The sequence below is a fragment of the Salvelinus namaycush genome, chromosome 27, assembly GCF_016432855.1.
Source record: "Salvelinus namaycush isolate Seneca chromosome 27, SaNama_1.0, whole genome shotgun sequence".
Classification (NCBI taxonomy): Eukaryota; Metazoa; Chordata; class Actinopteri; order Salmoniformes; family Salmonidae; genus Salvelinus; species Salvelinus namaycush.
The window spans coordinates 16,494,372-16,520,436 of NC_052333.1; the positions used below are offsets into that span (position 1 = coordinate 16,494,372).

Below are 26,065 nucleotides of genomic sequence, written 5' to 3' on the forward strand. Positions count from 1 at the left end.
CATGTGTAACTCTGTGTTGTTGTATGTGTCGCACTGCTTTGCTTTATCTTGGCCAGGTCGCAGTTTCAAATGAGAACTTGTTCTCAACTGGCCTACCTGGTTAAATAAAGGTGAAATAAATAAAATAAATACAAATAATAACAACATTACAGAGCCTTGTATAGTAAAAACATTACTGAGACTTTATGGTGACGACGTCACTGCCAGCTGCTGCATTAATTACATTAGAACATATATCACCTAGAGGAAATAGGAACCAGTGAATAATAGATGAAATGTAACATGTTTGGAATGACATTGCCTGAAATGTACTGAGTGATTGACTTCTGAATTGATTGATTGTTAGTTAGTTGAATGATATGACTTGAGGGATGTGATGTCGTTTTTAATGAGAATGTTAGATGCTGCGAGGTGTGAGTGAGTGTGTGTGTGTGTGTGTGTGTGTGTGTGTGTGTGTGTGTGTGTGTGTGTGTGTGTGTGTGTGTGTGTGTGTGTGTGTGTGTGTGTGTGTGTGTGTGTGTGTGTGTGTGTGTGTAACTGTGTGTGTGTAACTGTGTGTGGTGTGACTGCAGCCGGCTGTTCAGATGAAACCTCTGCTCACCTCTCTACTCTCTCCATCTGCAGTCTGAAATAGAGTGGTAGGCAGACATGGATATTCTAGTACATCAGCAAAGTACTGTACTAACCTGGTCCCAGATCTGTTTGTGCTGTCTTGCCAACTCCTCACGCTGTGTGACAATGACCATAGGAGTTGAGAAGACAGCACAAACAGATCTGGGACCAGGGTATGAAAGTACAAATAGAAGTAAATAGTATCCAGAGTAGAAGCAGTGTCACTGCAGTAGTTGTTGTGAGTTACTATGTGCCCATGGTCTGTCCATTGCATGTTTGGTTGGCAGGAGGCCAAGTGCACTATCAGCATGTTCTAGTGGTCTACTGATTAATAAAGTGTCTTCTGTCTGTCTCTTTCCCCAACATTTATCTAATCTCTCTTCTTCACCCTTTCACTTTTTCTTTCCAACCCCCCTTCTCTCTCTCTCTCTCTCTCTCTCTCACTCTCTCTCCCCCCTCTCTCTCTCAGCCCCCTCTCTCTCTTCCCCTCTCTCGTTCTCAGGTTTAGACCTCTGCACCTCTCCTTCCTCCGCAGGTACCTGGTAACCCAGATAGAACTCCAGGTCTGTAGGCCCATGGCCCTCCATTCTCTCCCCCAGTGAGAGGTGAGCCACGCTGGCCTCCCCAGCCCCCGCCCTGCCCCCGGACCCAGAGCCAGAGCCAGAGCCCGGCCCGGCCAGCCGAGAGGAGGAGCAGTATGTGAGCCTGCCTGAACCACCCACCCCACCACCACCATGCAGGGACGCTGAGACCCTCACTGGTAGGTGTGTGAGTATGTTTGTAAGTCTGTATGAGTGCGTATGAATGTGTGTGTGCATCTACTAACAGGAATGAGAAAATAGTTATAGGATGTGATGTGTCTCCTGTTTCTGTCTGTGATACTTTTCTCATTCATAAATAAGTGTACAGATTTAACCCCCCCCCCCCCCCCCCCCCCTCTAGATGTGTGTAACACTGCTGACCTGCCGGAAGTTGAGATCATCAGTCTGTTGGAGGAGCAGCTGCCGGTGTATCGGTTACGTGCCGACACCGTCTTCGGTTACGACCATGACGACTGGCTACACACACCGCTACTGTCACCAGACGCACGCATCGACCTGACCACAGAACAGATCGAGGAGACGCTCAAATACTTCTGTAAGTGTTTGTGTGTGAGGGCGGTTATGTGTGCAGTATAGTGTAGGGTTTTTGCTGTTATAATGCTTGGGAAGATGACAGACAGTTTCCACACAGGTTCTAGATCTTCTCTGTTGCATAACTCAGCAAGTATATTAGATCTCTGTGTGTATAATGTATAATGTATAGTGTATAGGCCGTAGCTCGGGCGGTTGATGTCCTGGAGGGCAGGTAGTTTGCCCCCGGGGATGGGTTGGGCAGACCGCACCACCCTTTGGAGAGCCCTGTGGTTGCGGGCGGTGCAGTTGCCGTACCAGGCAGTGATACAGCCTGACAACTGGCTCTCAATTGTGCATCTGCCACCTTGCCATGGTTAAATGCGGTGGTTCGCGCTTTCAGTTTTGCCTAACAGATTTCACAACATATTAAGTGTGTTCCCTCCAGCCCCTACTCTACTACCACATATCCACAACCCAAATTCCATGTGTACGTGTGTGTATAGTGCGTATGCTATCGTGTGTGTGTAATATGCATATGTCTGTGCCTATGTTTGTGTTGCTTCACAGTCCCCGCTGTTCCATAAGGTGTATTTGTATCTGTTTTTTTAAATCTAATTTTACTGCTTGCATGAGTTAGTTGATGTGTGTTAGCAGTTGATGTTATTCTTAACACAGACCCCAAAGCAAATCAGGGGGAGAAAAATACTCTTATTCAAAGAGAACGGATCATAGCTGTTATGCTGAGAAGTAGATGTTCATTCTTCCCTGTCCGCAGTGATTCTCCACAGAACAAAGTGACAGGATGTAATTTATAACCCCCAACCCTAGCCTGTTGTTGACCAATTAGAATTCCTTGTGTCCTGTTTCAGGCTCAATGTATAGACTATTCAGACCAATGAGATCTTGCCACATGTTGTTAAGGTTGTCGTAGTCGTTCTCCTCCTCAGACGAGGAGGAGCATGGATCGGACCAAGATGCGGAGTAGTAGGTATTCATGTTTTAATGAACAAACAACCAACACTACAAATTACGAAACTCTACAAACGTGACTAACCTGAAAACAGTCCTGTGTGGCCCAAACACTGACACAGGAAACAAACACCCACAAAACACCAGTGAAACCCTGGCTGCCTTAGTATGACTCTCAATCAGGGACAACGATACACACCTGTCTCTGATTGAGAATCATACCAGGCCGAACACAAAATCCCAACATAGAAAAACAAACCTAGACCAACCCACCCAACTCACGCCCTGACCAACTAAAACAAATACATAACAAAGGAAAACAGGTCAGGAACGTGACAGAACCCCCCCCTTAAGGTGCGAACTCCGGGCGCACCAGCACAAAGTCTAGGGGAGGGTCTGGGTGGGCGTCTGTCCACGGTGGCGGCTCTGGCGCTGGTCGTGGTCCCCACCCCACCATAGTCAACCCCCGCTTCCGTGGCCTCCTCCCAATATTCACCCTCCATGTCAATCCCGCTATTCCAAAAGGCAGTAACAGACTGAGGGGTAGCAGTTGACTGAGGGGCAGCACCAGGATAAGGGGCAGCACCAGGATAAGGGGCAGCACCAGGATAAGGGGCAGCACCAGGATAAGGGGCAGCTCCGGACTGAGTGGCAGCTCCGGACTGAGTGGCAGCTCCGGACTGAGTGGCAGCTCCGGACTGAGTGGCAGCTCATGACTGTAGGGCAGCTCATGACTGTAGGGCAGCTCATGACTGTAGGGCAGCTCATGACTGTAGGGCAGCTCATGACTGTAGGGGAGCTCATGACTGTCTGGCGTCTCTGGCAGCTCCTGACTGGCTGGCGTCTCTGGCAGCTCCTGACTGGCTGGCGTCTCTGGCAGCTCCTGACTGGCTGGCGTCTCTGGCAGCTCCTGACTGGCTGGCGTCTCTGGCAGCTCCTGACTGGCTGGCGTCTCTGGCAGCTCCTGACTGACGGACGGCTCTAGCGGCTCCTGACTGACGGACGGCTCTAATGGCTCGGGACAGACGGGCGGCTCTGAAGGCTCGTGGCAGACGGATGGCTCAGATGGCGCTGGGCAGACGGATGGCTCAGATGGCGCTGGGCAGACGGATGGCTCAGATGGCGCTGGGCAGACGGATGGCTCAGACGGCGCTGGGCAGACGGATGGCTCAGATGGTGCTGGGCAGGCAGGCAGTTCAGACGGCGCTGGGCAGGCAGGCAGCTCAGACGGCGCTGGACAGACGAGCAGTGCAGGCGGCGTTGGGCAGACGGCCGACTCTGACCTGCTGAGGCGCACAGTAGGCCTGGTGCGTGGTACCGGAACTGGAGGCACTGAGCTGGAGACACGCACCATAGGGAGAGTGCGTGGAGGAGGAACAGGGCTCTGGAAACGCACTGGAAGCCTGGTGCGTGGAGTAGGCACTGGTGGTACTGAGCTGGGGTGGGAAGGTGGCGCCGGATATACCGGACCGTGAAGGAGGACACGCGCTCTTGAGCACCAAGCCTCCCCAACCTTACCAGGTTGAATGGTCCCCGTAGCCCTGCCAGTGCGGCGAGGTGGAATAACCCGCACTGGGCTATGCAGGCGAACCGGGGACACCACCTGTAAGGCTGGTGCCATGTACGCCGGCCCGAGGAGACGTACTGGAGGCCAGATACGTTGGGCCGGCTTCATGACATCCGGCTCGATGCCCAACCTAGCCCTCCCAGTGCGGCAAGGTGGAATAGCCCGCACTGGGCTAAGCACGCGTACTGGGGACACCGTGCGCTTTACCGCATAACACGGTGTCTGACCAGTACGACGCCCTCTCACTCCACGGTAAGCCCGGGGAGTTGGCTCAGGTAACCAACCCGGCTTCACCACACTCCCCTTTAGCCCCCCCCCAAGAAATCTTTGGGTGAGCCTCTCGGGCTTCCAGCCGCTCTGCCTTGCTTTAGCCTCATACAACCTCCTCTCCGCTTTCGCTGCCTCCAGCTCCGCTTTGGGGCGGCGACACTCCACTGGCTCTGCCCAGGGTCCTTTACCGTCTAGGATCTCCTCCCAAGTCCATTCCTCTTTTCCCCATTGCTGTTGTTCCTGCCTTCCTTCTCCACTCCGCTTGATCCTGTTTTGGTGGGTGTTTCTGTTAAGGTTGTCGTAGTCGTTCTCCTCCTCAGACGAGGAGGAGCATGGATCGGACCAAGATGCGGAGTAGTAGGTATTCATGTTTTAATGAACAAACAACCAACACTACAAATTACGAAACTCTACAAACGTGACTAACCTGAAAACAGTCCTGTGTGGCCCAAACACTGACACAGGAAACAAACACCCACAAAACACCAGTGAAACCCTGGCTGCCTTAGTATGACTCTCAATCAGGGACAACGATACACACCTGTCTCTGATTGAGAATCATACCAGGCCGAACACAAAATCCCAACATAGAAAAACAAACCTAGACCAACCCACCCAATTCACGCCCTGACCAACTAAAACAAATACATAACAAAGGAAAACAGGTCAGGAACGTGACACATGTAGCTATGAGTCCAGGACTGAAACCCCTACACAGATTCTAACCAGATGTTGAACTGGAAAACAACTATGTCCATTGATTGTTAATAAATGTTACACCCACAGATCTGCAATAGTCTCGTAGCCAGTTATGGAGAGCTAAAAGTCTGCTGAACCATTCAATGCCACGATTTAGGGAGGGCAGAGGGACAGATGTTATGCGGCGTTTGTTGAAATCCATCTTCAGCTGTTCTGAGCTGCCCTTCATAATGTAATTGACCCCACATGAACCATGACAGTGTCAACCCCTGGTGACTGACGCACAGCCCGGGAAGCAACCTGGTGATATCCTGAACTTTTCCCCCAGGAAAACACAAAGTCTTTGCCCCAGGTACAGATATATGCCTCACCATCGAACTCCCTATCACAATAGCGGAATGATCTGGCCTCTGCCGTGTCTCGAAGCCACAGAACTCACCTGAGAAGAGGGCTGCTGAGACACCGGCTGCGTGCAGGCAACAACAGCCAAAGGGACAGAGCTCTGATCCAGAGAGCATGGCCAGGCTGTACTCCTCCTGATCCGCCAAGTAGAAGCCAACAATCTCTCCCACCTTCCGACACTACCAGTCTGTTCTCTATCAGATGACCAGCGGGAGAAGTATACATTGTACTTTGAACTGTGAGTTTTCTCGTCGTTTTGAGGATTTCAAAGTGTTGGAAAATGACATGCTGTTGGTTTCCTCTCCTTTCACCTTCAATGTGGATAACGCTCTCACTGACCTGCAATTTGAGATTAACAATCTTCAGTCTGATGCAGTGATTGGAGAACTATTCAAAACAATGTCACTGATGAGGTTCTATGCATCTCTCGATGAACAAAACTTTCCAAAGATTAGGAGTCATGCTCAGAAGATGTTTGTACTGTTTGGGTCAACCTATGCATGTGAACAGACATTTTCAGTGATGAAATATAACAAGTCAAGACACAGATCATCTCTTACCGACTCTCACCTCTCAGCAGTCCTGTTCGTAGTGACGTCAGAAACGACCTGACTTCACTCCTCTAGTCAATGCCCATCAGAGACTTCACTCCTCACTCTGATTGAGTAGTTTAAATGTAATGTTGAGCTCTCTCTTTCTTGTGCTTTTGTGCATAGCCGTTAACAGGAGTTCTGTCCGTGGTGCTGAATGCACACTGTACTTTTCCCTACGTGTAGTTCATTGCCTGTTTAAAAATGAAAATTCCTACCAAAAGGAGAACATGGATGTGGTTTATTTCTGTGCATGTTAAAAAAGTAAAATAAGTAGCATATCTGAGTGTGATTTACAGTAGATATATCTGTCAACACAGTCATACACATGATGTATAATCCTGTAATATGATTATGGCTCGCGATGGCAAAAATATATCCTAATGTGGCCCTCCATGGGAAATAATTGCCCAGGCATGGTCTACACCATCAGGGGGAAGTCCAATCAATCGTTCCCAGCCTTGTTTTGGTCGTGTGGGATGAGATGTGTGTGTGTGTGTGTGTGTGTGTGTGTGTGTGTGTGTGTGTGTGTGTGTGTGTGTGTGTGTGTGTGTGTGTGTGTGTGTGTGTGTGTGTGTGTGTGTGTGTGTGTGTGTGTGTGTGTGTGTTCAGTGTGGATGGAAGCTTAACCGTGATTATATAGGTGGATGGATGCTCTTTGTCCTTGGACAGAGAGGGAATACGTGTGTGTTTACTGTATTGAGATGGACTGTGGGCATGACTGTGGGTGTGACTGGGAATGGAGGAGGGTCTGTCCCTGATTTTACAATCTCTGATTTGTTCCCTCTGTCTTCCTCCCCTCCAATCAGGATGCCATCTCAGCTACAGCTCTCACTCAGCAGTACACTAGAGTGTGTGTGTGTGACTTTCTTACCTAAGTACTGTCACTGTGGAAAGGGGAAGAGGGAGGTAACGAGAGGAAAGAAGGATGAGGAGGATGGAGAGAATAACAGGGGATGGATGTGAGCTGGAGGACTGGTGCTATGAGGAGGGAACTGAGGGTAACACTGGTGTGTGTGTGTGTGTGTGTGTGTGTGTGTGTGTGTGTGTGTGTGTGTGTGTGTGTGTGTGTGTGTGTGTGTGTGTGTGTGTGTGTGTGTGTGTGTGTGTGTGTGTGTGTGTGTCTGTGGGTGTCTGTGGGTGTCTTTGTTTTTCAGAGAGAGAGAGAAAGAGGGTGAGAGTTGTGTTAAGTGTAAACCTGTTTTTCAGTTTGTTGTAGAGAGATTGTAAGACCCTATCATTAAGGGATTTAGTTCTGTATTGTGTAGCGAGAATGGTGCTTCAGGCTCATATTTGAGATTTGTCTGTAATGTGTTTTAGTGTAGCTTGTTTTCCGCTCATAGTTGACTCTCATGTTGTGGCTCCAGAGAAGTAAAGGTTAGTAAGTGTATAATTAAGCAATAAGGCCCAAGGGGGTGTGGTATATGGCCAATATACCACGGCTAAGGCCTATTCTTACGCAGGACGCAACGCTAAGTGCCTGGACACAGCCCTTAGCCGTGATATATTGGCCATATAGCACAAACCCCTGAGATGCCTTATTGCTGTTATAAACTGGTTACCAACATAATGAGAACAGTAAAAATAAATGTTTTGTCATACCCGTGGAATACGGACTGATATACCACGGCTTTCAGCCAATCAGCATTCAGGGCTCGAACCACCCAGTTTATAATAATGTTTAATAATGTGTTATAATAGGTTTAAAGAGGAACTGATGGAGCTGTGTGATGATGAGCCGGTTCAGTGTGAGCTGTCTACCCTCAGGCTCACAAACACTCCCTTACATCATATGTCTCAGTTTCTCAGCGTCTCGATTCATGTTTGTTTTTGTTTTGGTACTTGGTTTAATGACAGAACGTCAGGTTTAGGAATTGTCTGTCTATTGGAGGTTGAGGAAGCTAAAGAAGCATTGTATTTTATGGATGCTCTAGCTCTCTTTAACTGTAATTTAGTTAGAAGTTTATTGTAAAGCTGGTTGATTTAGAAGAGGCTATGTTATGTTTTAGTGAGTTTCTAGGTCATTACTAATTAAATTGATTATTATAGTTCTGATCAATATCAGCTTCAGGCCTATTGGGCGCATCAGCCATGTGCGACATGGAAAATAGTCCCCTTATCTGAACCCTCAGTGTGTTCCAGGAAAAGCATTCCCCAGTAGTGATGCACGGGTTGACTCATAATCTGGGGCAGGTTTAGGGTAATGAAATACTGTGTGGATGAAGTGTGGCTGGCGAGCGGTCTGAATAAAGAGAAAACAATGCCTTAAATCCATAAATGTATCATTGTTGTGCAATAATATATCTATAGGCTACACATTGAGTTTTTTCTTATTGTTTTAGGCTGTCTGGCATTAGTGCGTAAGCCTAAGCTTACATGCGCAAAATAGCCTACACGGCAATCGGAAAATATTTTTGGTAATGGGCAAAAAAAGTTAACTCAATTCATGGAGGCAAAAAAGACAATGTGTCTGTGGTGTTAAGTTTAATTCAATAAGAGAAAAGCTGCACAATGGAGAGTTGAAAATAAAGACAAGGGAGGGCCAGAAAAGTAATGTTTGAGGAAGATTTGGTGATTATGTTATGTGTGATGAATGTGAGGCGCAATACAAATTTGACAGTCACAAGACAGGGACTTCAAATAGACCTATGGCACGTCAAGGGAACTGTAGCCTACTGTTCAGATGGGTTAAATGTAAACTGAAATCTGGACACTGACTGTAGGTCTGTAACCTCTCACATAGTCTTAATATTAACTCCTGCAGAATTAAGCATTTCTTGCAGTAAAATTATACACCAAATGTAGGTAAAATTTAGACTGGGAACATGAGTGAAGAAATCTGATTTCTTTCAGCATCTTAAGAGAATGTGAATGCAAATAGATACCGTCTGTAGAGGGGCTGTCTTTATCAGCATCATAAATTATGATATTATTTCATCCACATAAAATATACATCCAAACTGAAATTTTATCAGAAACATGTTGGGTTGTTTTCACAGCTTTCTATTTCCTTACCACCGGTCAAACTGATGTCATTTGGACATTTTGCACAGAAAATCTTCCAATTTTTGTTTTGTTATTGTCACGTTCCTGACCTGTTTTCTGTTGTTTGGTATGTGTTTATTGGTCAGGGCGTGAGTTTTGGGTGGGCAGTCTATGTTTTCTGTTTCTATGTTGGTTTTGGGTTGCCTGGTATGGCTCTCAATTAGAGGCAGGTGTTTGACGTTTCCTCTGATTGAGAGTCATATTAAGGTAGGTTGTTCTCACTGTTTGTTTGTGGGTGATTGTTCCTGTGTCTGTGTAATCCACATGGGACTGTTTCGTTTGTTTGTTCGTTTTAGGTAGTCTGTTCCTGTTCTTGCGTCCTTCGTCTATATGTAAGTTCGTTTGTTTCAGGTCTGTTGCCTTCGTTTATTGTTTTGTAGTTTGTTCTAGTGTTTTGTCAGTGTTTCGTCTGTTTTAAATAAATAGTTATGTATTCATCACCCGCTGCGCCTTGGTCCATTCATACACCACCAGACGAACGTCACAGTTATTGAATTTTTCTCCCAGGTCCCTAATCGTCTTTGCTCTGCGAAAGAAGCAGAGATGACAGAGAACATTTTACCCATGGCAACTAGATTAAAGCATTCATTCTATTGATTTCTGACATTATTCTGGTGAGCAAGGGTTTATTAGTGTTCTAGGGCAACATATGACAGAAGAGAAGTTGTATGTATTTAATTATAGACAAGTTGACTATCAAATAGCCTACCAAAATGTCGGAAATTATGAGCAGAAACGTACATGTACAGCCTTCAGAAAGTATTCATACCCCTTGACCTTTTCCACATTTGGTTGTGTTATACAGCCTGAATTCAAAATGGATTACATTGTTGTTTTTTCTCACCAATCCAATACCCCATAATGACAAAGTGAAAACATGTTTGTAGAAATGTTTTCATATTTATTAAAAATGAAGTGTTCACACTACTGAGTCAATACATGTTAGAATCCCCATTGGCAGTGATTCCAGCTGTGAGTGTTTCTGGGTAAGTCTCTAAGAGCTTTCCACACCTGGATTGTGCAACATTTGCCCAATATTATTTTCTAAATTCTTCAAGCTCTGTCACCTTGGTTGTTGATCATTGATCACCATTTTCAGGTCTTGCCATAGATTTTCAAGTAGATTTAAGTCAAAACTGTTACTCGACCACTCAGGAACATTTACTGTCTACTTGGTAAGCAACTCCTGTGTAGATTTGGCCTTGTGTTTTAGGTTATTGTCCTGCTGAAAGGTGAATTCATATCCCAGTGTCTGGTGGAAAGCAGACTGAAACGGGTTTTCATGGAGGACGTTGCCTGTCCTTAAAAAAAATGGAATTTGATTGAATATTTAAAACATACAATCTACTTGCAATGAATCCGCTCAACATCTACATCACATTAGTCATTAGTCTAACAGAACCAGCAACCCATCAGCCACCGGCTCAACCTCCCAACCGCCAGGCCACCAGCCCTCCAAGATCCCCCCCACAGTTCCCCAATAGTATTCCCTTCTTTGCGAGGCATTGTAAAACCTCCCTGGTCTTTGTGGTTGAATCTGTGTTTGAAATTCACTGCTCGTCTGAGGGACCTTACAGATAATTATGTGTGGTGTACAGAGATGAGGTAGTTATAAAAAAAATAATGTTAAACACTGTTATTGCACACAGAATAGGCCCATGCTACTTATTATGTAACATTTAAAGCAAATCTTTATTCCTAAACTTAATTAGGCAAGCCATAACAAAGGGGTTGAATACTTATTGACTGAAGACATTTCACCTTTTCATTTTTTATACATTTGTAAATGTTTCTAAAAACATTATGCCACTATGACATTATGTGGTATTGTGTGTAGATCCGTGACACAAAATCTCTATGTAATCCATTTTACATTCAGGCTGTAACACATCAAAAAGAGGAAAAAGTCAAGGGGTGTGAATATTTTCTGAAGGCACTATATCTAAATTAGGCAACAAAAAAATCCTGCACTCCTGTTAAAAAAACAAATCCTTACGTGTCTGACTGTTCTGTATTAGCGGGTTAGTCTCGGGATCGGGCATCAGATTTTCACTTTATCACATATAGTCTCTGATAGTTGGGTGCTTGTGGATGGGTTATTAGCAATTGCAAACAGCTGACCCATCGCACCACTATTCCCCGGTTCTCACTAGATGGCCATGCTGTAAAGGATGAAATGGATAATATCATTTGAATTGATTAGCAAGTAAATTAGTGTAATTTAGGCTTTGGGTTAGGGGTATGGTTAAGGATATGTTGAGGTTATGGCTATTGGTTAAAATCAGATTTCAATGTGTTCTTACTCTTCTCTATAAACAGTGTGTGTCCAGTCAGTTGTGTGTGTATTCTAGCTCCTCTCTCCATCCACAGTGCTATGTGCAGACAGAGTGGGCCAGATGACGAAGACCTACAATGACATCGATGCTGTCACACGTCTGCTGGAGGAGAAAGAGAGGGACCTGGAGTTGGCTGCTCGGATCGGCCAATCACTGCTCAAGAAGAACAGAACGCTCACAGAGCAGAATGACTACCTGGAGGTACAAGTGGGACACATCACAGAGGAGGTGAGAGAGACATTGGGTCACAGAAGAGCACACATGTGCATGTACACACACATGCATTTATAATAACTGAGTTACAAGGGCATTAGTTCCTCATGCATAAACCCAGCTCTGTTTTTTGCCAATGTTGCAAAGTTAGGTGTCATTGGTCAGTTTTTTAAAATACATTTTGGGTATATTTTTTCAGTAGTATAAACTTGACTTTTTAAAGATCCACTGTTATAGGTATTTCGTTTTTGATATCAGTAAACAACACTGAGTGCTAGTGCTGCATCACCAGCTCAGTGATCTGTGTGTTCTCAGGTGGCCCAGCTGCATCATGAGTTGAACCTGAAGGATGAGTTGCTGCAGTTCTACACCAATGCATCAGAGGAGAGTGAAGAGGACTCTACTACTGGCTCACCCACGTTAGTATTGTCTGTGTGTTTACTATTCCTGACTGTATTTCTCTCTCTGTCTTACTCTCTCACCCCCTCCTCTCTCTCTCTGTCTCACTCTCTCACCCTTCCTCTCTCTCTCTCTCTCTCTCTCTCTCTCTCTCTCTCTCTCTCTCTCTCTCTCTCTCTCTCTCTCTCACCCCCTCCTCTTTCTCTCTCTCTCTCTCTCGCCCCCTCCTTTTTCTCTCTCTCGCTCACCCCTCCTCTTTCTCTCTCTCGCTTTATCTCTTTCTCCCTTTCAATTCAATTCAAGGGGCTTAATTGGCATGGGAAACATATGTTTACGTTGCCAAAGCAAGTGAAAATGATAAACAAAAGTGAAATAACCACAAAAAAGTTAACAGTAAACATTACACTCACACAAGTTCCAAAAGAATAAAGACATTTCAAATGTCATATTATGTCTATATAGTGTTTTAGCGATATGCAATTAGTTAAAGTACAAAAGGGAAAATAAATAGAAATGGTTTGTATTTACAATGGTGTTTGTTCTTCACTGGTTGCCCTTTTCTTGTGGCAACAGGTCACAAATCTTGCTGCTGTGATTGCACACTGTGGTATTTCACCCAGTAGATATGGGAGTTTATCAAAATTGGATTTGTTTTCGAATTCTTTGTGGGTCTGTTTAATCTGAGGGATATACGTATGTCTCAAATATGGTCATACATTTGGCAGGAGGTTAGGAAGTGCAGCTCAGTTTCTACCTCATGTTGTCTTCTCTTGAGAGCCAGGTCTGCCTACGCCGACCTTTCTCAATAGCAAGACTATGCTCACTGAGTCTGTACATAGTGATGGATTCTGGGGACTAACTCCTAAACTTGGGATAGGGTTAATTATCAGGTATCCTATAGAAATATTTGGTGCTTAGGTTTAGAGGGTCTACACCAGAAGTTAATTCTTACTCTAATAATAGAATCGAACAATAGTCAACGCTTTCCTTAATTTTGGGTCAGTCACAAGGGTCAAGTATTCTGCCACTGTGTACTCTCTGTTTAGGGCCAAATAGCATTCTAGTTTGCTCTGTTTTCAGTTTGCTCTGTCCAATGTGTCAAGTAATAATCTTTTTGTTTTCTCATGATTTGGTTGGGTCTAATGTGTTGCTTAGGGGACTCTTCTTCAGGTTCATCTCTCTGTAGGTGACGGCTTTGTTATGGAAGGTTTGGGAATTGTAATGATGGGCGGGGAGTCAGAAGTAGGTGCAGGTGAAACGTTTTAATAAAACAACAAAACCAAGAACACGACACTAACATAAGGCAGTATGGTGATACACAAGAACAATACCAACTGGTGAGTGAACATGGGAGTGTGACATATAAAGGGGAGGAGATGATGAAGGTAATGGAGTCCATCGTACGCCGGAGAGGAGGAGCAGGAGCAGACGTGACAGGAATCGATTCCTTTTAGATGGTTGTAGAATTTAACGGCACTTTTCTGGATTTTGATAATTAGTGGGTATCGGCCTAATTCTGGTCTGAATGCATTATTTGGTGTTTTGCGTTGTACACATAGGATATTTTTGCAGGATTCTGCATGCAGAGCCTCAATTTGGTGTTTTTCCCATTTTGTGAATTCTTGGTTGGTGAGCAGACCCCAGACCTCACAACCATAAAGGGCAATAACTGATTAAAGTATTTTTAGCCAGATCCTAATTGCTATGACAAATTTTATGCTCCTTTTGATGGCATAGAAGGCCCTTCTTGCCTTGTCTCTCAGATCGTTCACAGCTTTGTGGATATTACCTGTGGTGCTGATGTTTAGGCCAAGGTATGTATAGTTTTTTTGTGTGCTCTTGGGAAACGGTGTCTAGATGGAATTTGTGTTTGTGGTCCTGGCAACTGGACCTGTTTTGGAACACCATTATTTTTGTCTTACTGAGATTTACTGTCAGGGACCAGGTCTGACAGAATCTGTGCAGAAGATCTAGGTGCTGCTCTATGCTCTCCTTGGTTAGGGACAGAAGCACTAGATCATCAGCAAACAGTAAACATTTGACTTCAGATTCTAGTAGGATGAGGTCTGGTGCTGCAGACTGTTCTAGTGCCCTCGCCAATTCGTTGATATGTATGTTGAAGAGGGAGGGGCTTAAGCTGCATCCCTGTCTCACCCCACGGCCCTGTGGAAAGAAATGCGTGCTTTTTGCCAATTTTAACTGCACACTTGTTGTTTGTCTATATGGATTTTATATGTTTTTTCTCCAACACCGCTTTCCATCAATTTGTATAGCAGGCCCTCATGCCAAATTGAGTCAAAAGCTTTTTTGAAGTCAACAAAGCATGAGAAGACTTTGCCTTTGTTTTGGTTTGTTTGTCAATTAGGGAGGGCAGGGTGAATACGTGTTCTGTCGTACAGTAATTTGGTAATAAGCCAATTTGACATTTGCTCAGTACATTGTTTTCACTGAGGAAATGTACAAGTCTGCTGTTAATGATAATGCAGAGGATTTTCCCAAGGTTGCTGTTGACGCATATCCCACGGTAGTTAGTGGGGTCAAATTTGTCTCCACTTTTGTGGATTAGGGTTATCAGTCCTTGGTTCCAAATGCTGATGATGTTAAAGAGTTTAAGTATAGCCAATTGGAATTTGTGGTCTGTATATTTTATCATTTCATGTAGGATACCATCAACACCACATGCCTTTTTGGGTTGGAGGGTTTGTATTTTGTCCTGTAGTTCATTCAATGTAATTGGAGAATCCAGTGAGTTCTGGTAGTCTTTAATAGCTGATTCTAAGATTTATAATTGATCATATATATGTTTTTGCTGTTTGTACTATGTTATAGAGCCAAAAAGATTAGAGAAGTGGTTTACCCATACATCTCCGTTTTGGACAGATAACTCTTCATGTGGTTGTTTGTTTAGTGTGTTCCAATTTTCTCAGAAGTGGTTAGAGTCTATGGATTCTTCAATTACATTGAGCTCTTTTCTGACGTGCTGTTCCTTCTTTTTCCGTAGTGTATTTCTGTATTGTTTTAGTGATTCACCATAGTGAAGGCGTAGGCTCAGGTTTTCTGGGTCTCTATGTTTTTGATTGGATAGGTTTCTCAATTTATTTCTTAGGTTTTTGCGTTCTTCATCAAACAATTTGTCTTTGTTGTTAATTTTCTTCGGTTGTCTGCTTAAAATGTTTACATTTTATAGAGAAGCTGAGAGGTCAAATGTACTGTTTAGGCTTTCTACTGCCAAGTTTACACCTTCACTATTACAGTGAAGTGTTTTGTCCAGAAAGTTGTCTAAAAGGGATTGAATTTGTTGTTGCCTAATTGTTTTTTGTTAGGTTTCTACACTACTTTCCTTCCATCTATAGCATTTCTTAATATTATGCAGTTCCTTTGGCTTTGATGCCTCATGATTGAGTATTGGTCTGTTCAGGTAGACTGTGATTTTGCTCTGAACTGATAGGGGTGATAGTGGTCTGACTGTGAACGCTCTGAGAGACTCTGGGTTGAGGTCAGTGATAAAGTAATCTACAGTACTACTGCCAAGAGATGAGCTGTATCTTTACCTACCATACGATTCTCCTCAAAGCCTACCATTGACTATGTACAGACCCAGCGTGCGACAGAGCTGCAGGAGTTGTGATCCATTTTTGTTGGTTGTTTTGTCATAGTTTGGGGGGGAATATTGTCACCTCCAGGTAGGTGTTTGTCCCCCTATGTGCTGAGAGTGTCAGGTTCTTGTCCAGTTCTGGCATTTAGGTCGCCACAGACTAGTACATGTCCCTGGGCCTGGAAATGGTTGATCTCCCCCTCTAGGATGGAGAAGCTGTCATCGTTAAAGTATGGGGAGAGATACTGTAGGTAGCACACATGAGGACATTTTTCTCTGTTGAGATAATTTCCTTATTAATTTCGAGCCAGATGTAAACTGTTCCTGTTTACAATTGCTATGTTGCTCCTGTGTGAGGTGCTGGGGCTGTGGTTGAGGGTGACGTCCTCCAGGGTCCTGGCAAAAGTTGGGATGGCTGCCTTGTAGAGGTGGACCTGGTCGTAAAAGGTTGTTCAAGTCAAGGTTGGAGTGGTGGGCCAGGTAAACGTTAGGTTTTGAGGCACAGTCCCGGGAAATGCTTGCATTCACCCGCTGTATGGTGGCAAGGTGAATGTCTTTTCGTGGTAGCAGGGTGGAGATAACCACTTGTATTGTTGGGCAAAGTGGAAGAAGTTTTTTCAATCACTCCCTTGAGTGCTGTGGCCACCCTTTGCTGCTGGGACCTCAGGTTGTTTGTGCCCGTGTGAATTATAATGTGGCTGGGGGACCCTAGTCTGTCCTCTGACAACAGCTCCAGGGCATGCCTAGTGTTTGTCCTCTGACAACACTCCAGGACATGCCTAGTGTTTGGGCACCAGAGTTTAGCCACTTGGTGTTTGCGAAAATGTTTATTCTCTTTAATGTATTTGCCATTTGAGTCAATGAGGAGCACAATTTCTGGCTTTTGGGTGTCCTCAGTGGATGTGTGGGGGTTGTCAGGAGAGCTATCGGGAGAGCTGACTTCAAAGGCCTCTGCATTTGGGTGGGGGAGGCTGTGAAACTCTTGAGCCTAACAATGGCAGAAGAGTTTTCACACCTCTCACTTCACACACTTCAGTGCTAATTGAAGTTGCAGCCAGGTCAGTTCTGTTCTAGCAGCTTGGTAGCTTAGTAGCCTTATTTATTAAGCTTTATATAACAAAATTACCTAGAGATTATTGTCTTTTACTTTTTGACTTCAGAAGTAGGTTCAGACTGAACATTACTCACTCAGTTTTGTGTTGGATGGTATTTCCAGGTTTCGCTGTGTTTCTTCTTCAGGTTTTGGTTTGTTAGACGTTTGATCTTGATAGTCCTTGGTACTAAGAATCCATTCAGGTAATTTTGTCCAACATCAAGGAATTTTTATTTGAAGGTTTTGATGTAGAGGGTAGTATCCTGTATAAGTCCTTGCAAAAAAATTGAAGTTTATCCACATTTATCCAACTATAATTATATTTTTTTCAGAAGAACTCAGGAGCCCCTGAGCTCATGATCCATACCCCCTGAACTTCTCTTTCTCCCTCTTTCTCTTTCTCTCGCTCTCTCGCTCTCTCTCTTTCTCACTCTCTCGCTTCCTCCCTCTGTCTCGCTTTCTCTCTCTGTCTCTCTCTGTCTCTCTCTGTCTCTCTCTCTCTCTCTCTCTCTCTCTCTCTCTCTCTCTCTCTCTCTCTCTCTCTCTCTCTCTCTCTCTCTCTCTCTCTCTCTCTCTCACTTTCTCTCTCTCCCGCTCTCTCTACATCTAGGAGTAAGCGAAGTAAGCTGCTGGGTGTATCAGGATTTGGAGCTGACTCTATGCAGAGGAAACTCAGAGAGCTTGAGGAAGAGAACCTATCCCTCCGCTCAGAGGCCTGTAATCTGAAGACTGAGACTGAGACCTATGAGGAGAAGGAACAACAGCTGGTCAACGACTGTGTTAAAGAACTCAGTGAGTGGAGGAGTAATATACTCTTATACTCTTTCTTTCCTCATGATCCATACCTCCTGAGTTTGTCTCTCTTCCTCTCTCTCTCTCTCTTCCTCTCTCTCTCTCTCTCTTCCTCTCTCTCTCTCTTCCTCTTTAGCTCTTTCTCGCTCTCTCTATGCTGTCTCCATGCTCTCCATCCTTTTCTATCAATTAAAATATACTTCACTGGCATTGAATGCCTCTATTGGCATGAATTTAAAATAATGTTGCCAGAGCAGCTAATGAATCCTCCCTCTTCTGCCACCTGTCTCCAGGACAGTCCAGTCTGCAGATAAACACCTAATGAATCCCCCCTCTCCCCTCTCCTGTCTCCAGGACAGTCCAGTCTGCAGATAAACACCTAATGAATCCCCCCTCTCCCCTCTCCTGTCTCCAGGACAGTCCAGTCTGCAGATAAACACCTAATGAATCCCCCCTCTCCCCTCTCCTGTCTCCAGGACAGTCCAGTCTGCAGATAAACACCTAACGAATCCCCCCTCTCCCCTCTCCTGTCTCCAGGACAGTCCAGTCTGCAGATAAACACCTAATGAATCCCCCCTCTCCCCTCTCCTGTCTCCAGGACAGTCCAGTCTGCAGATAAACACCTAATGAATCCCCCCTCTCCTGTCTCCAGGACAGTCCAGTCTGCAGATAAACACTTAATGAATCCCCCCTCTCCCCTCTCCTGTCTCCAGGACAGTCCAGTCTGCAGATAAACACCTAATGAATCCCCCCTCTCCCCTCTCCTGTCTCCAGGACAGTCCAGTCTGCAGATAAACACCTAATGAATCCCCCCTCTCCCCTCTCCTGTCTCCAGGACAGTCCAGTCTGCAGATAAACACTTAATGAATCCCCCCTCTCCCCTCTCCTGTCTCCAGGACAGTCCAGTCTGCAGATAAACACCTAATGAATCCCCCCTCTCCCCTCTCCTGTCTCCAGGACAGTCCAGTCTGCAGATAAACAGCATAGCGGAGGAGTTGGCTCGGAAGACAGAGGACGCCATGCGACAGCAGGAGGAGATCACACACCTGCTCTCTCAAATAGTTGACCTACAGAAGAAAGCCAAGTCGGTGAGAGACGCATGCTTTACCCTCAGTACTACACTGCACGCAATGTGGTATATGCTCAGTACAATACTCTCTTTGTGTGTGTTTTTCTTCAGTACGCAGTGGAGAATGAGGAGCTCTCTCAGCACCTAGGGGCAGCTAAAGATGCCCAGAGACAACTCACAGTCGAGGTTAGATTCACACCCTACCCCTTTGCCAACCTACACCTCATGAATACTTTACCAATGAGAAAAGTAATCAAGCCTGCTCTCTTTTGTTCCTTCTCTCTAGCTAACAGATTTGGATGATAAGTATTCAGAGTGTATAGAGATGCTCCATGAGGCTCAGGAAGAGCTGAAGTACTTGAGGAACAGAAACCATCCTGCTGGAACACCACGCAGATTCCATCCTCTGGGTCTCTACCCTATGGTATGTGTGTGGTAGGGATTATCAGAACGTACACTCTCAAAAGAGTGATCTCCTTTTGAGAGTGTAGGTGCATATCATAGAGCTGACGGTGTGTGTGTCTATGGTGTGTGTGTGTGTGTATGCTGTGTGTGTACGGCAGGACTCCCTGGCAGCAGAGATAGAGGGGACGATGAGGAAGGAGATGAGTCTGGATGACCCTGAGTGCGGGGAACAGAAGTACACACGCTTCTATTAGTTTATAACACTCTTCTAATCTTTCTCAATACTATCTAGTAACATAAACTCACCTATACTCATAATATATACTCATAGCTACCATACTTGCCTACACTCATGCCTATTTCATTTAATGTGTGTGAACAGGGTGCACCACAAGCGTGTGTTTGAGACAGTGAAGAACATCAATCAGATGGTCCGACAGCGTTCTCCAATCCCGTCCAATGCCAACATCCCGGGATCCAATCAGGCGTCGTCTCTTAGCTCCGCTCACTCTAGTGGCAGGACCACGCCCATGGCTGTTAGCATTAGCTGGGATGTCAGAGGTGACGGCGTCGCCCTTGACAACCGACAACAGAGCATGCTCATGGAGTCAGCAGCAGGCAATCAGGACAGGTAAGTCGTGCATACCTGAACCTGTGATTGTTCCAGCCTGTCTTTGACACAGTATAGTTGTACAGTTTACCTCGCCTGAAGAAATGTTTAAAATCTAACAAACCATATTAAAATGAAATTAGAGCAATCTTTTCATATTCACCAGGTTATTTTTTTTAAATAGTCTATTTCTGTGCATCAGTCTAGTAATATTTATCTATTTCTGTTTGGGCTTTAGTGTGGACGCCCGTGCTAAGAAAGCAGCTGGTGTTGAGGACCTGAGGCTGGCGTTACGCCGCCTGTCCCTACGCCGCCAGAACAACCTGAGCGAGAGACGCTTCTTTGAGGAGGAGAGAGGGAGGAGGAGAGGTGGAGGAGGAGTTGCGCAGGATGGGGGGGGACAGGGGGGCGGGATGACCCCCTCAGATAGCATCATGTCTCTGGGGTCATTACACCTGTGGGCCTCCCGACCATACCTCCCCGACAAACTACAGATCGTTAAACCCCTGGAAGGTGAGGGAGAGGAGGAGAGGGGGATGAGGGGAGAGGAGAAGAGAAAGGTGGGGATGAGGGGAGAGGAGGAGAGAAGGATGGGGTGGAGGAGAGAGAGGGAGAGGGAAGAGAGGGAGGGGCTGGCCAAGCCGTGGGAGAGAGGTAGGGAATGGCAGCAAGATGTGGAAGGAGGGAGCGAGGTAGAGAGAGAAGGAGAGGGAGAGGGAAGGGATGGGGAAAAGAGTGGAGGAGAGAGGGAGAGAGGGAGAAGAAGTTGGAGCAGAAAGAGGGGGTTGGATAGAGAGAGGGAGCGAGGGAGGAGATGGGCTAGAGAGGTAGAACAGGGGAGAGAGACAGAAGAATGGATAGAAAGAGGAGAGCGTCCTGTATCTTTAATGTTGTTTAACTCCTTCTGGTCTCTGATGCATCACCATCGTAAGTCAGGCCTCTCCACCTCACAACACTCCTACTATAGAGACCCTCAGCCTAGAGGCTGGCTGGGGATAACCTAAAAATATAAGTTTAATCATGAGCAGTGTGGTGTTTTGTTGTGCTGCTGCTACCCTCTGCTGGTGAGGGGAGAAACATACAACATGATAACATTTGATGTAACATTAATGTTTTAGTCAACTTTACCACCCCCTAAATATGTTAGATATCTGAGTCTCTTTATTTTGTCTTTAGTTCACCGTTCCATCTGTTTTGGTGTACTTTTCCCCCTGCTACTTTATTTCTTGTTATAATACTTACATTTCTTTCATCTCATTTACTCATTTTAATGAAATCCTTTGTTCATTTTTCATCTTCTGTTTAACTCAACTTTTACTCTGCATCTTCAATAAAAACCTGACCTCATTCTCTTCTTTTTATCTCTTTATTCTTTCACTTCTGTTGCCTGTGTGTCTTTTTTTCATTTTCTCTGCAGTCTCATCTTTCTCTGCAGCCTCCCTAGCCTTGTGTTGGGCTTTACTTTTATGGCTTTAATCAAATCAAATCTAATGTATTTATATAGCCCTTCTTACATCAGCTGATATCTCAAAGTGCTGTACAGAAACCCAGCCTAAAACCCCAAACAGCAAGCAATGCTGGTGTAGAAGCACGGTGGCTAGGAAAAACTCCCTAGAAAGGCCAAAACCTAGGAAGAAACTTAGAGAGGAACCAGGCTATGAGGGGTGGCCAGTCCTCTTCTGGCTGTGCCGGGTGGAGATTATAACAGAACATGGCCAAGATGTTCATAAATGACCAGCAAGGTCAAATAATAATAATCACAGTAGTTGTCGAGGGTGCAACAAGTCAGCACCTCAGGAGTAAATGTCAGTTGGCTTTTCATAGCCAATCATTGAGAGTATCTCTACCGCTCCTGCTGTCTCTAGAGAGTTGAAAATAGCAGGTCTGGGACAGGTAGCACGTCCGGTGAACAGGTCAGGGTTCCATAGCCGCAGGCAGAACAGTTGAAACTGGAGCAGCAGCACGGCCAGGTGGACTGGGGACAGCAAGGAGTCATCATGCCAGGTAGTCCTGAGGCATGGTCCTAGGGCTCAGGTCCTCCATAGTCTACAGTTGAGATGTTTTCATGGAGTACAATCAAACATACCCACTTTCCTCACTTCTCTCAAATGTTTAACCATATTTAGCAAATTGTGAAAATGTATGTGTGTGTGTGTGTGCCTGTGCTTGTATGTAATATGTTTCTCTCACCCTTTGTATTTCCCTCTTGGTCCTGTCCTCTCCAGGCTCTGCGACCCTTCACCACTGGCAGCAGTTGGCTCAGCCCCACTTAGGAGTGATCTTGGATGCTAGACCTGGGGTTGTACCTAAAGGCTTCAGGCCCCTGGAACTAGAGCTGGAACAGGTAAGTGTGTGTGTGTGTGTGGTGTGTGTGTGTGTGTGTGTGTGTGTGTGTGTGTGTGTGTGTGTGTGTGTGTGTGTGTGTGTGTGTGTGTGTGTGTGTGTGTGTTTCCCATGGGTGTGTGTGTATATGGAATAACCTGTGTGTTTGTGTGTGTGTGTGTGTGTGTGTGTTTCCCATGGGTGTGTGTGTGTATATGGAATAACCTGTGTGTGTGTGTGTGTGTGTGTGTGTGTTTCCCATGGGTGTGTGTGTATATGGAATAACCTGTGTGTGTGTGTGTGTGTTTCCCATGGGTGTGTGTGTATATGGAATAACCTGTGTGTTTGTGTGTGTGTGTGTGTGTGTGTGTGTGTGTGTGTGTGTGTGTGTGTGTGTGTGTGTGTGTGTGTGTGTGTGTGTGTGTGTGTGTGTGTGTGTGTGTTTCCCATGGGTGTGTGTGTATATGGAATAACCTGTGTGTGTGTGTGTTTCCCATGGGTGTGTGTGTATATGGAATAACCTGTGTGTTTGTGTGTGCGTTTGGGTGTTGCAGGTGTATCCATGGGGTGGTTTCGAGGAGGATGAACCAGGAGAGCAATACTTCCAGAGTCTCCCCACCTCCTCAGCCTCCGCCTCCCCCGCCCTCCCCCTTCAGGCTCACCCTCCTCACCCCTCTACCCCCCCCAGCCACCTCGCCTCACCCTCAACCCCCTCTCCCTCCCCTCACCTAAGCAACACTGATCCTGCAGGTATGTTTCTATATGCACATACAGATACTATGATAGATGCTACAACAACACGTTAGATACTAAGAATACTTAACCATTTATATTCAAAGAGATAGAGAGAGAGTGATTCAAAAGACAGAGAGAGAGCGATAGAGAAAGTGGTTTAGTGGTTTTGTGGTTAACTGAGTGGTTGACTGGTTCAGTCATATACACACTGGTTCAGTGGTTCACTGAGTGGTTCAGTTGTTCACTGCCACTTTTCCAGCCAGAAAAGGTAGCGGAGAACAGATAGACTATTCTGTGTGTTTGTGTCTTTGTGTTTTCAGCTGTGTACTACCCAGGTAAATGCATGGCCCATACCAGCTCTACCTACACCTTTACTACCTGTCGTATCCTACACCCAACTGATGAGCTGACCCGCGTCACACCCAGGTACAGAGACACGCCATACACCTACATCTCCTCCTTCTCTACCACCATACACCTCCCTCTCCTCCTTCTCTACCACCATACACCTCCCTCTCCTCCTTCTCTACCACCATACACCTCCCTCTCCTCCTTCTCTACCACCATACACCTCCCTCTCCTCCTTCTCTACCACCATACACCTCCCTCTCCTCCTTCTCTACCACCATACTCCTCCTTCTCCCTCTTCTCTCTAAAGTGTATACTTGTTCACTGTCCACACGTTATCTAATAGATCACAATTGTTGCAGTGTGCAGTCTCAATGTTCTCTGTTCTTTCTCTGCACATCTTTTTTAAATGGTGTTGTTCTCCCTTCCCTCCTCTCCAGTGTTAACCCCGGCATGTCCTCGTCATCCTGTGTGATGACATCATCTATCCTGGCCACTCCCGCTGCAACGCCCTGTCACACCCCCCGCAGGATGAGTCTACTACGACCCTCTGAGTCCTCTACCAACCTCAGGTACACACACACACACACACACACACACACACACACACACACACACACACACACACACACACACACACACACACACACACACACACACACACACACACACACACACACAATATATAAAACTTGATAGATTGACTCTAGCTACTACGTCTCATTCCCAGGACTTTGTGTGTGTGTGTGTGTGTGTGTGTGTGTGTGTGTGTGTGCACCTGCCCGTGTGTGTATATGATTTCCCCTTCTCCAGGGAAGCCACACGTACCACCAGTACCTCTCTGGGATTAGTGCGCCTTCTGCAGGAGAGAGGCATCTCTGCAGCCATGTACCACCACCAGACCCAGGGCTGGGACAGGGCTGGCGGGCCCGGGGTGGGGAGCGGAGGGGTGCTGTTCAGTATCTCTATCACCCCTAACCTCCACCCAGCCCCCCACCCCGACTCCCTCCGCCCCTCCACTCCCCCCAACTCCCCCACAGGACACGACCCCCCATCCTCGGGGACCAACACCCCCGCGGGCTTCGACTTCAAGTCTCCTTCCTATGACAACTTCCTGGCCTCCAAGCCGGCACGGTCCATTCTGAAGGAAGTAGCGGGGGGGATGGGGAGCAGCCGGAGCAGGAGGCAGCAGAGGGGGAGAGACTGTGAGAGCCAGACAGATGTTAGCGTCACAGTTCATAACCTGAACCTGGTGGACAAGGTGAGGCGCCTGGGTGTGGCTGGGTGTCCTCCAGGACCAGGGGGTGTAACCGGGGGACCAAGCCCCCTCCTGGGGCCTCTGGGTGGGCTACGGAGGCCCGGGTCGCCCTTTGGACCAGAGGGGATGAGGAGGAACAGGAGTTATCCAGCTATGGTAGGGGCCAGTATGGCGATGAAGGGCCCGGGGCCCCAGGAGGACTCAGAACTACTCCTGCCTCCTAACAAAATGCCTAAAGAGAAGAGCCTCAAGTAGAGGCTGGGACCTCTGGCCTCTAACCCCTGACCCCTAATATTAACCCTAACCAACTAGTTTCCCCAGGAGACTGAACTTCTTACTTGTTACTTACCTGTTAGACCTCTGGTACTATAGCTAGTTTTTCAAAATCCTACAAACTATTGGTACTCCTGGTCTAGCTATTGACAAATGACAACCAGTCACCTTTCTCAGCTACTGACAATGAATTAGTCTTCTAGTTCTATCCGATGCTTATCCTTCCAGCTCCAAAACCAAATGGCTACCCTGCTGTCTGCTTCTGTTTAACCAGCTACCAAACTAGTGCTAACAATCAACAATGATCTTCCATAATAGCTCAAACTTTTCCTCTCTAGCCCTTGAACACAGCTACTTCTCCCTGCTGTAGTCAATGAAATGACATTGAACCAATGTGGAATAGACATTGAATTGATGCGCCCAGTGGGGGATAAGCTCCTCACATGTAGACTAAGCGTAATGTATGTAGTTCAAATCAAATTGTATTTGTCACATGCTTTGTAAACAACAGGTGTAGACTAACAGTGAAAGTCTTACTAAAGGGCCCTTCCCAACAATGCAGAGAGAAAAAAAGTAATAATAACACAAGGAATAAATGCACAATGAGTAACGATAACTTGGCTATATACACGGGGTACCAGTACTGAGTCGATGTGTAGGGGTACGAGGTAAGTGAGGTAGATATGTACATATAGGGAGGGATAAAGTGACAAGGAAACAAGACAGATAATAAACAGTAGGAGCAGCGTATGTGACAAAAGTGTTAGTGCAAAAAGGGTCAATGCAGATAGTCTGGGTAGCTATTTGGTTAACTATTGATCAGTCTTATGGCCTGGGGGTAGAATCTGTTCAGGATCCTGTTGGTTTCAGACTTGGTGTATTGGTACCCCTTACCATGCGGTAGCAGAGAGAACAGTCTATGACTTGGGTAGCTGCAGTCTTTGACAATTTGCTGAGTAAGTTAGATGAAACTTATACGTCATGTGATTGTCATGTCAGCTGGATTTGGAGCTTCTTCATCACCATGTATTTAGATTACTAGTATCATGTAGCACCGCTAACTATAGTCTAAACCTTTCTTCCTAAGTAATAATGGATTGTGAGATAATGTTGAATATGTACCATTGCTAATGGTAAAGATTTTCCACCAAATTCATGAAATAGTTGATCAACTCTTTCTCCTTCTTTCTTTTTCTCTTCCACTCTCTCTTTCTCTCTCCCCCCAACCCTGATCTCAATGAGAAGAATAAGTCAGTTCACTTTTAAGAGTCTTGTTAATGTTTTGTCTGTGTGTTAAAGTTTCATTAGTCTTATTTTTCTAAACGACTATAGACAAAGGGAAATGGAT

The 26,065-nt window shown here is 45.8% G+C and overlaps 1 protein-coding gene across 1 annotated transcript; it reads left to right on the forward strand.

Moving 5' to 3' along the window:
- The first annotated feature begins 1,231 nt into the window (after window positions 1-1,231).
- Window positions 1,232-25,272, forward strand: LOC120022492 (trafficking kinesin-binding protein 1-like). The gene is made up of 16 exons (XM_038966417.1): window positions 1,232-1,372; window positions 1,555-1,749; window positions 11,640-11,833; window positions 12,134-12,237; window positions 17,516-17,697; window positions 18,655-18,785; window positions 18,878-18,952; window positions 19,053-19,190; window positions 19,330-19,406; window positions 19,554-19,802; window positions 20,020-20,294; window positions 22,007-22,125; window positions 22,658-22,853; window positions 23,159-23,264; window positions 23,627-23,758; window positions 24,000-25,272. The coding sequence occupies exons 3-16, from the start codon at window positions 11,666-11,668 to the stop codon at window positions 24,697-24,699; spliced, it is 2,652 nt and encodes an 883-aa protein (XP_038822345.1). The 5' UTR covers window positions 1,232-1,372; window positions 1,555-1,749; window positions 11,640-11,665; the 3' UTR covers window positions 24,700-25,272.
- The last annotated feature ends 793 nt before the right edge of the window (window positions 25,273-26,065 follow it).

What these genes read in the sequence shown, in the direction of transcription:
- LOC120022492 (XM_038966417.1), top strand. Translation starts at nt 11,666, where the DNA reads ATGACGAAGACCTACAATGACATCGATGCTGTCACACGTCTGCTGGAG. An exon ending in TACAGAAGAAAGCCAAGTCG is followed by an intron (nt 18,786 to 18,877) that starts GTGAGAGACGCA and finishes GTTTTTCTTCAG; the next exon opens with TACGCAGTGGAGAATGAGGA. An exon ending in CCTGAGTGCGGGGAACAGAA is followed by an intron (nt 19,407 to 19,553) that starts GTACACACGCTT and finishes GTGTGTGAACAG; the next exon opens with GGTGCACCACAAGCGTGTGT.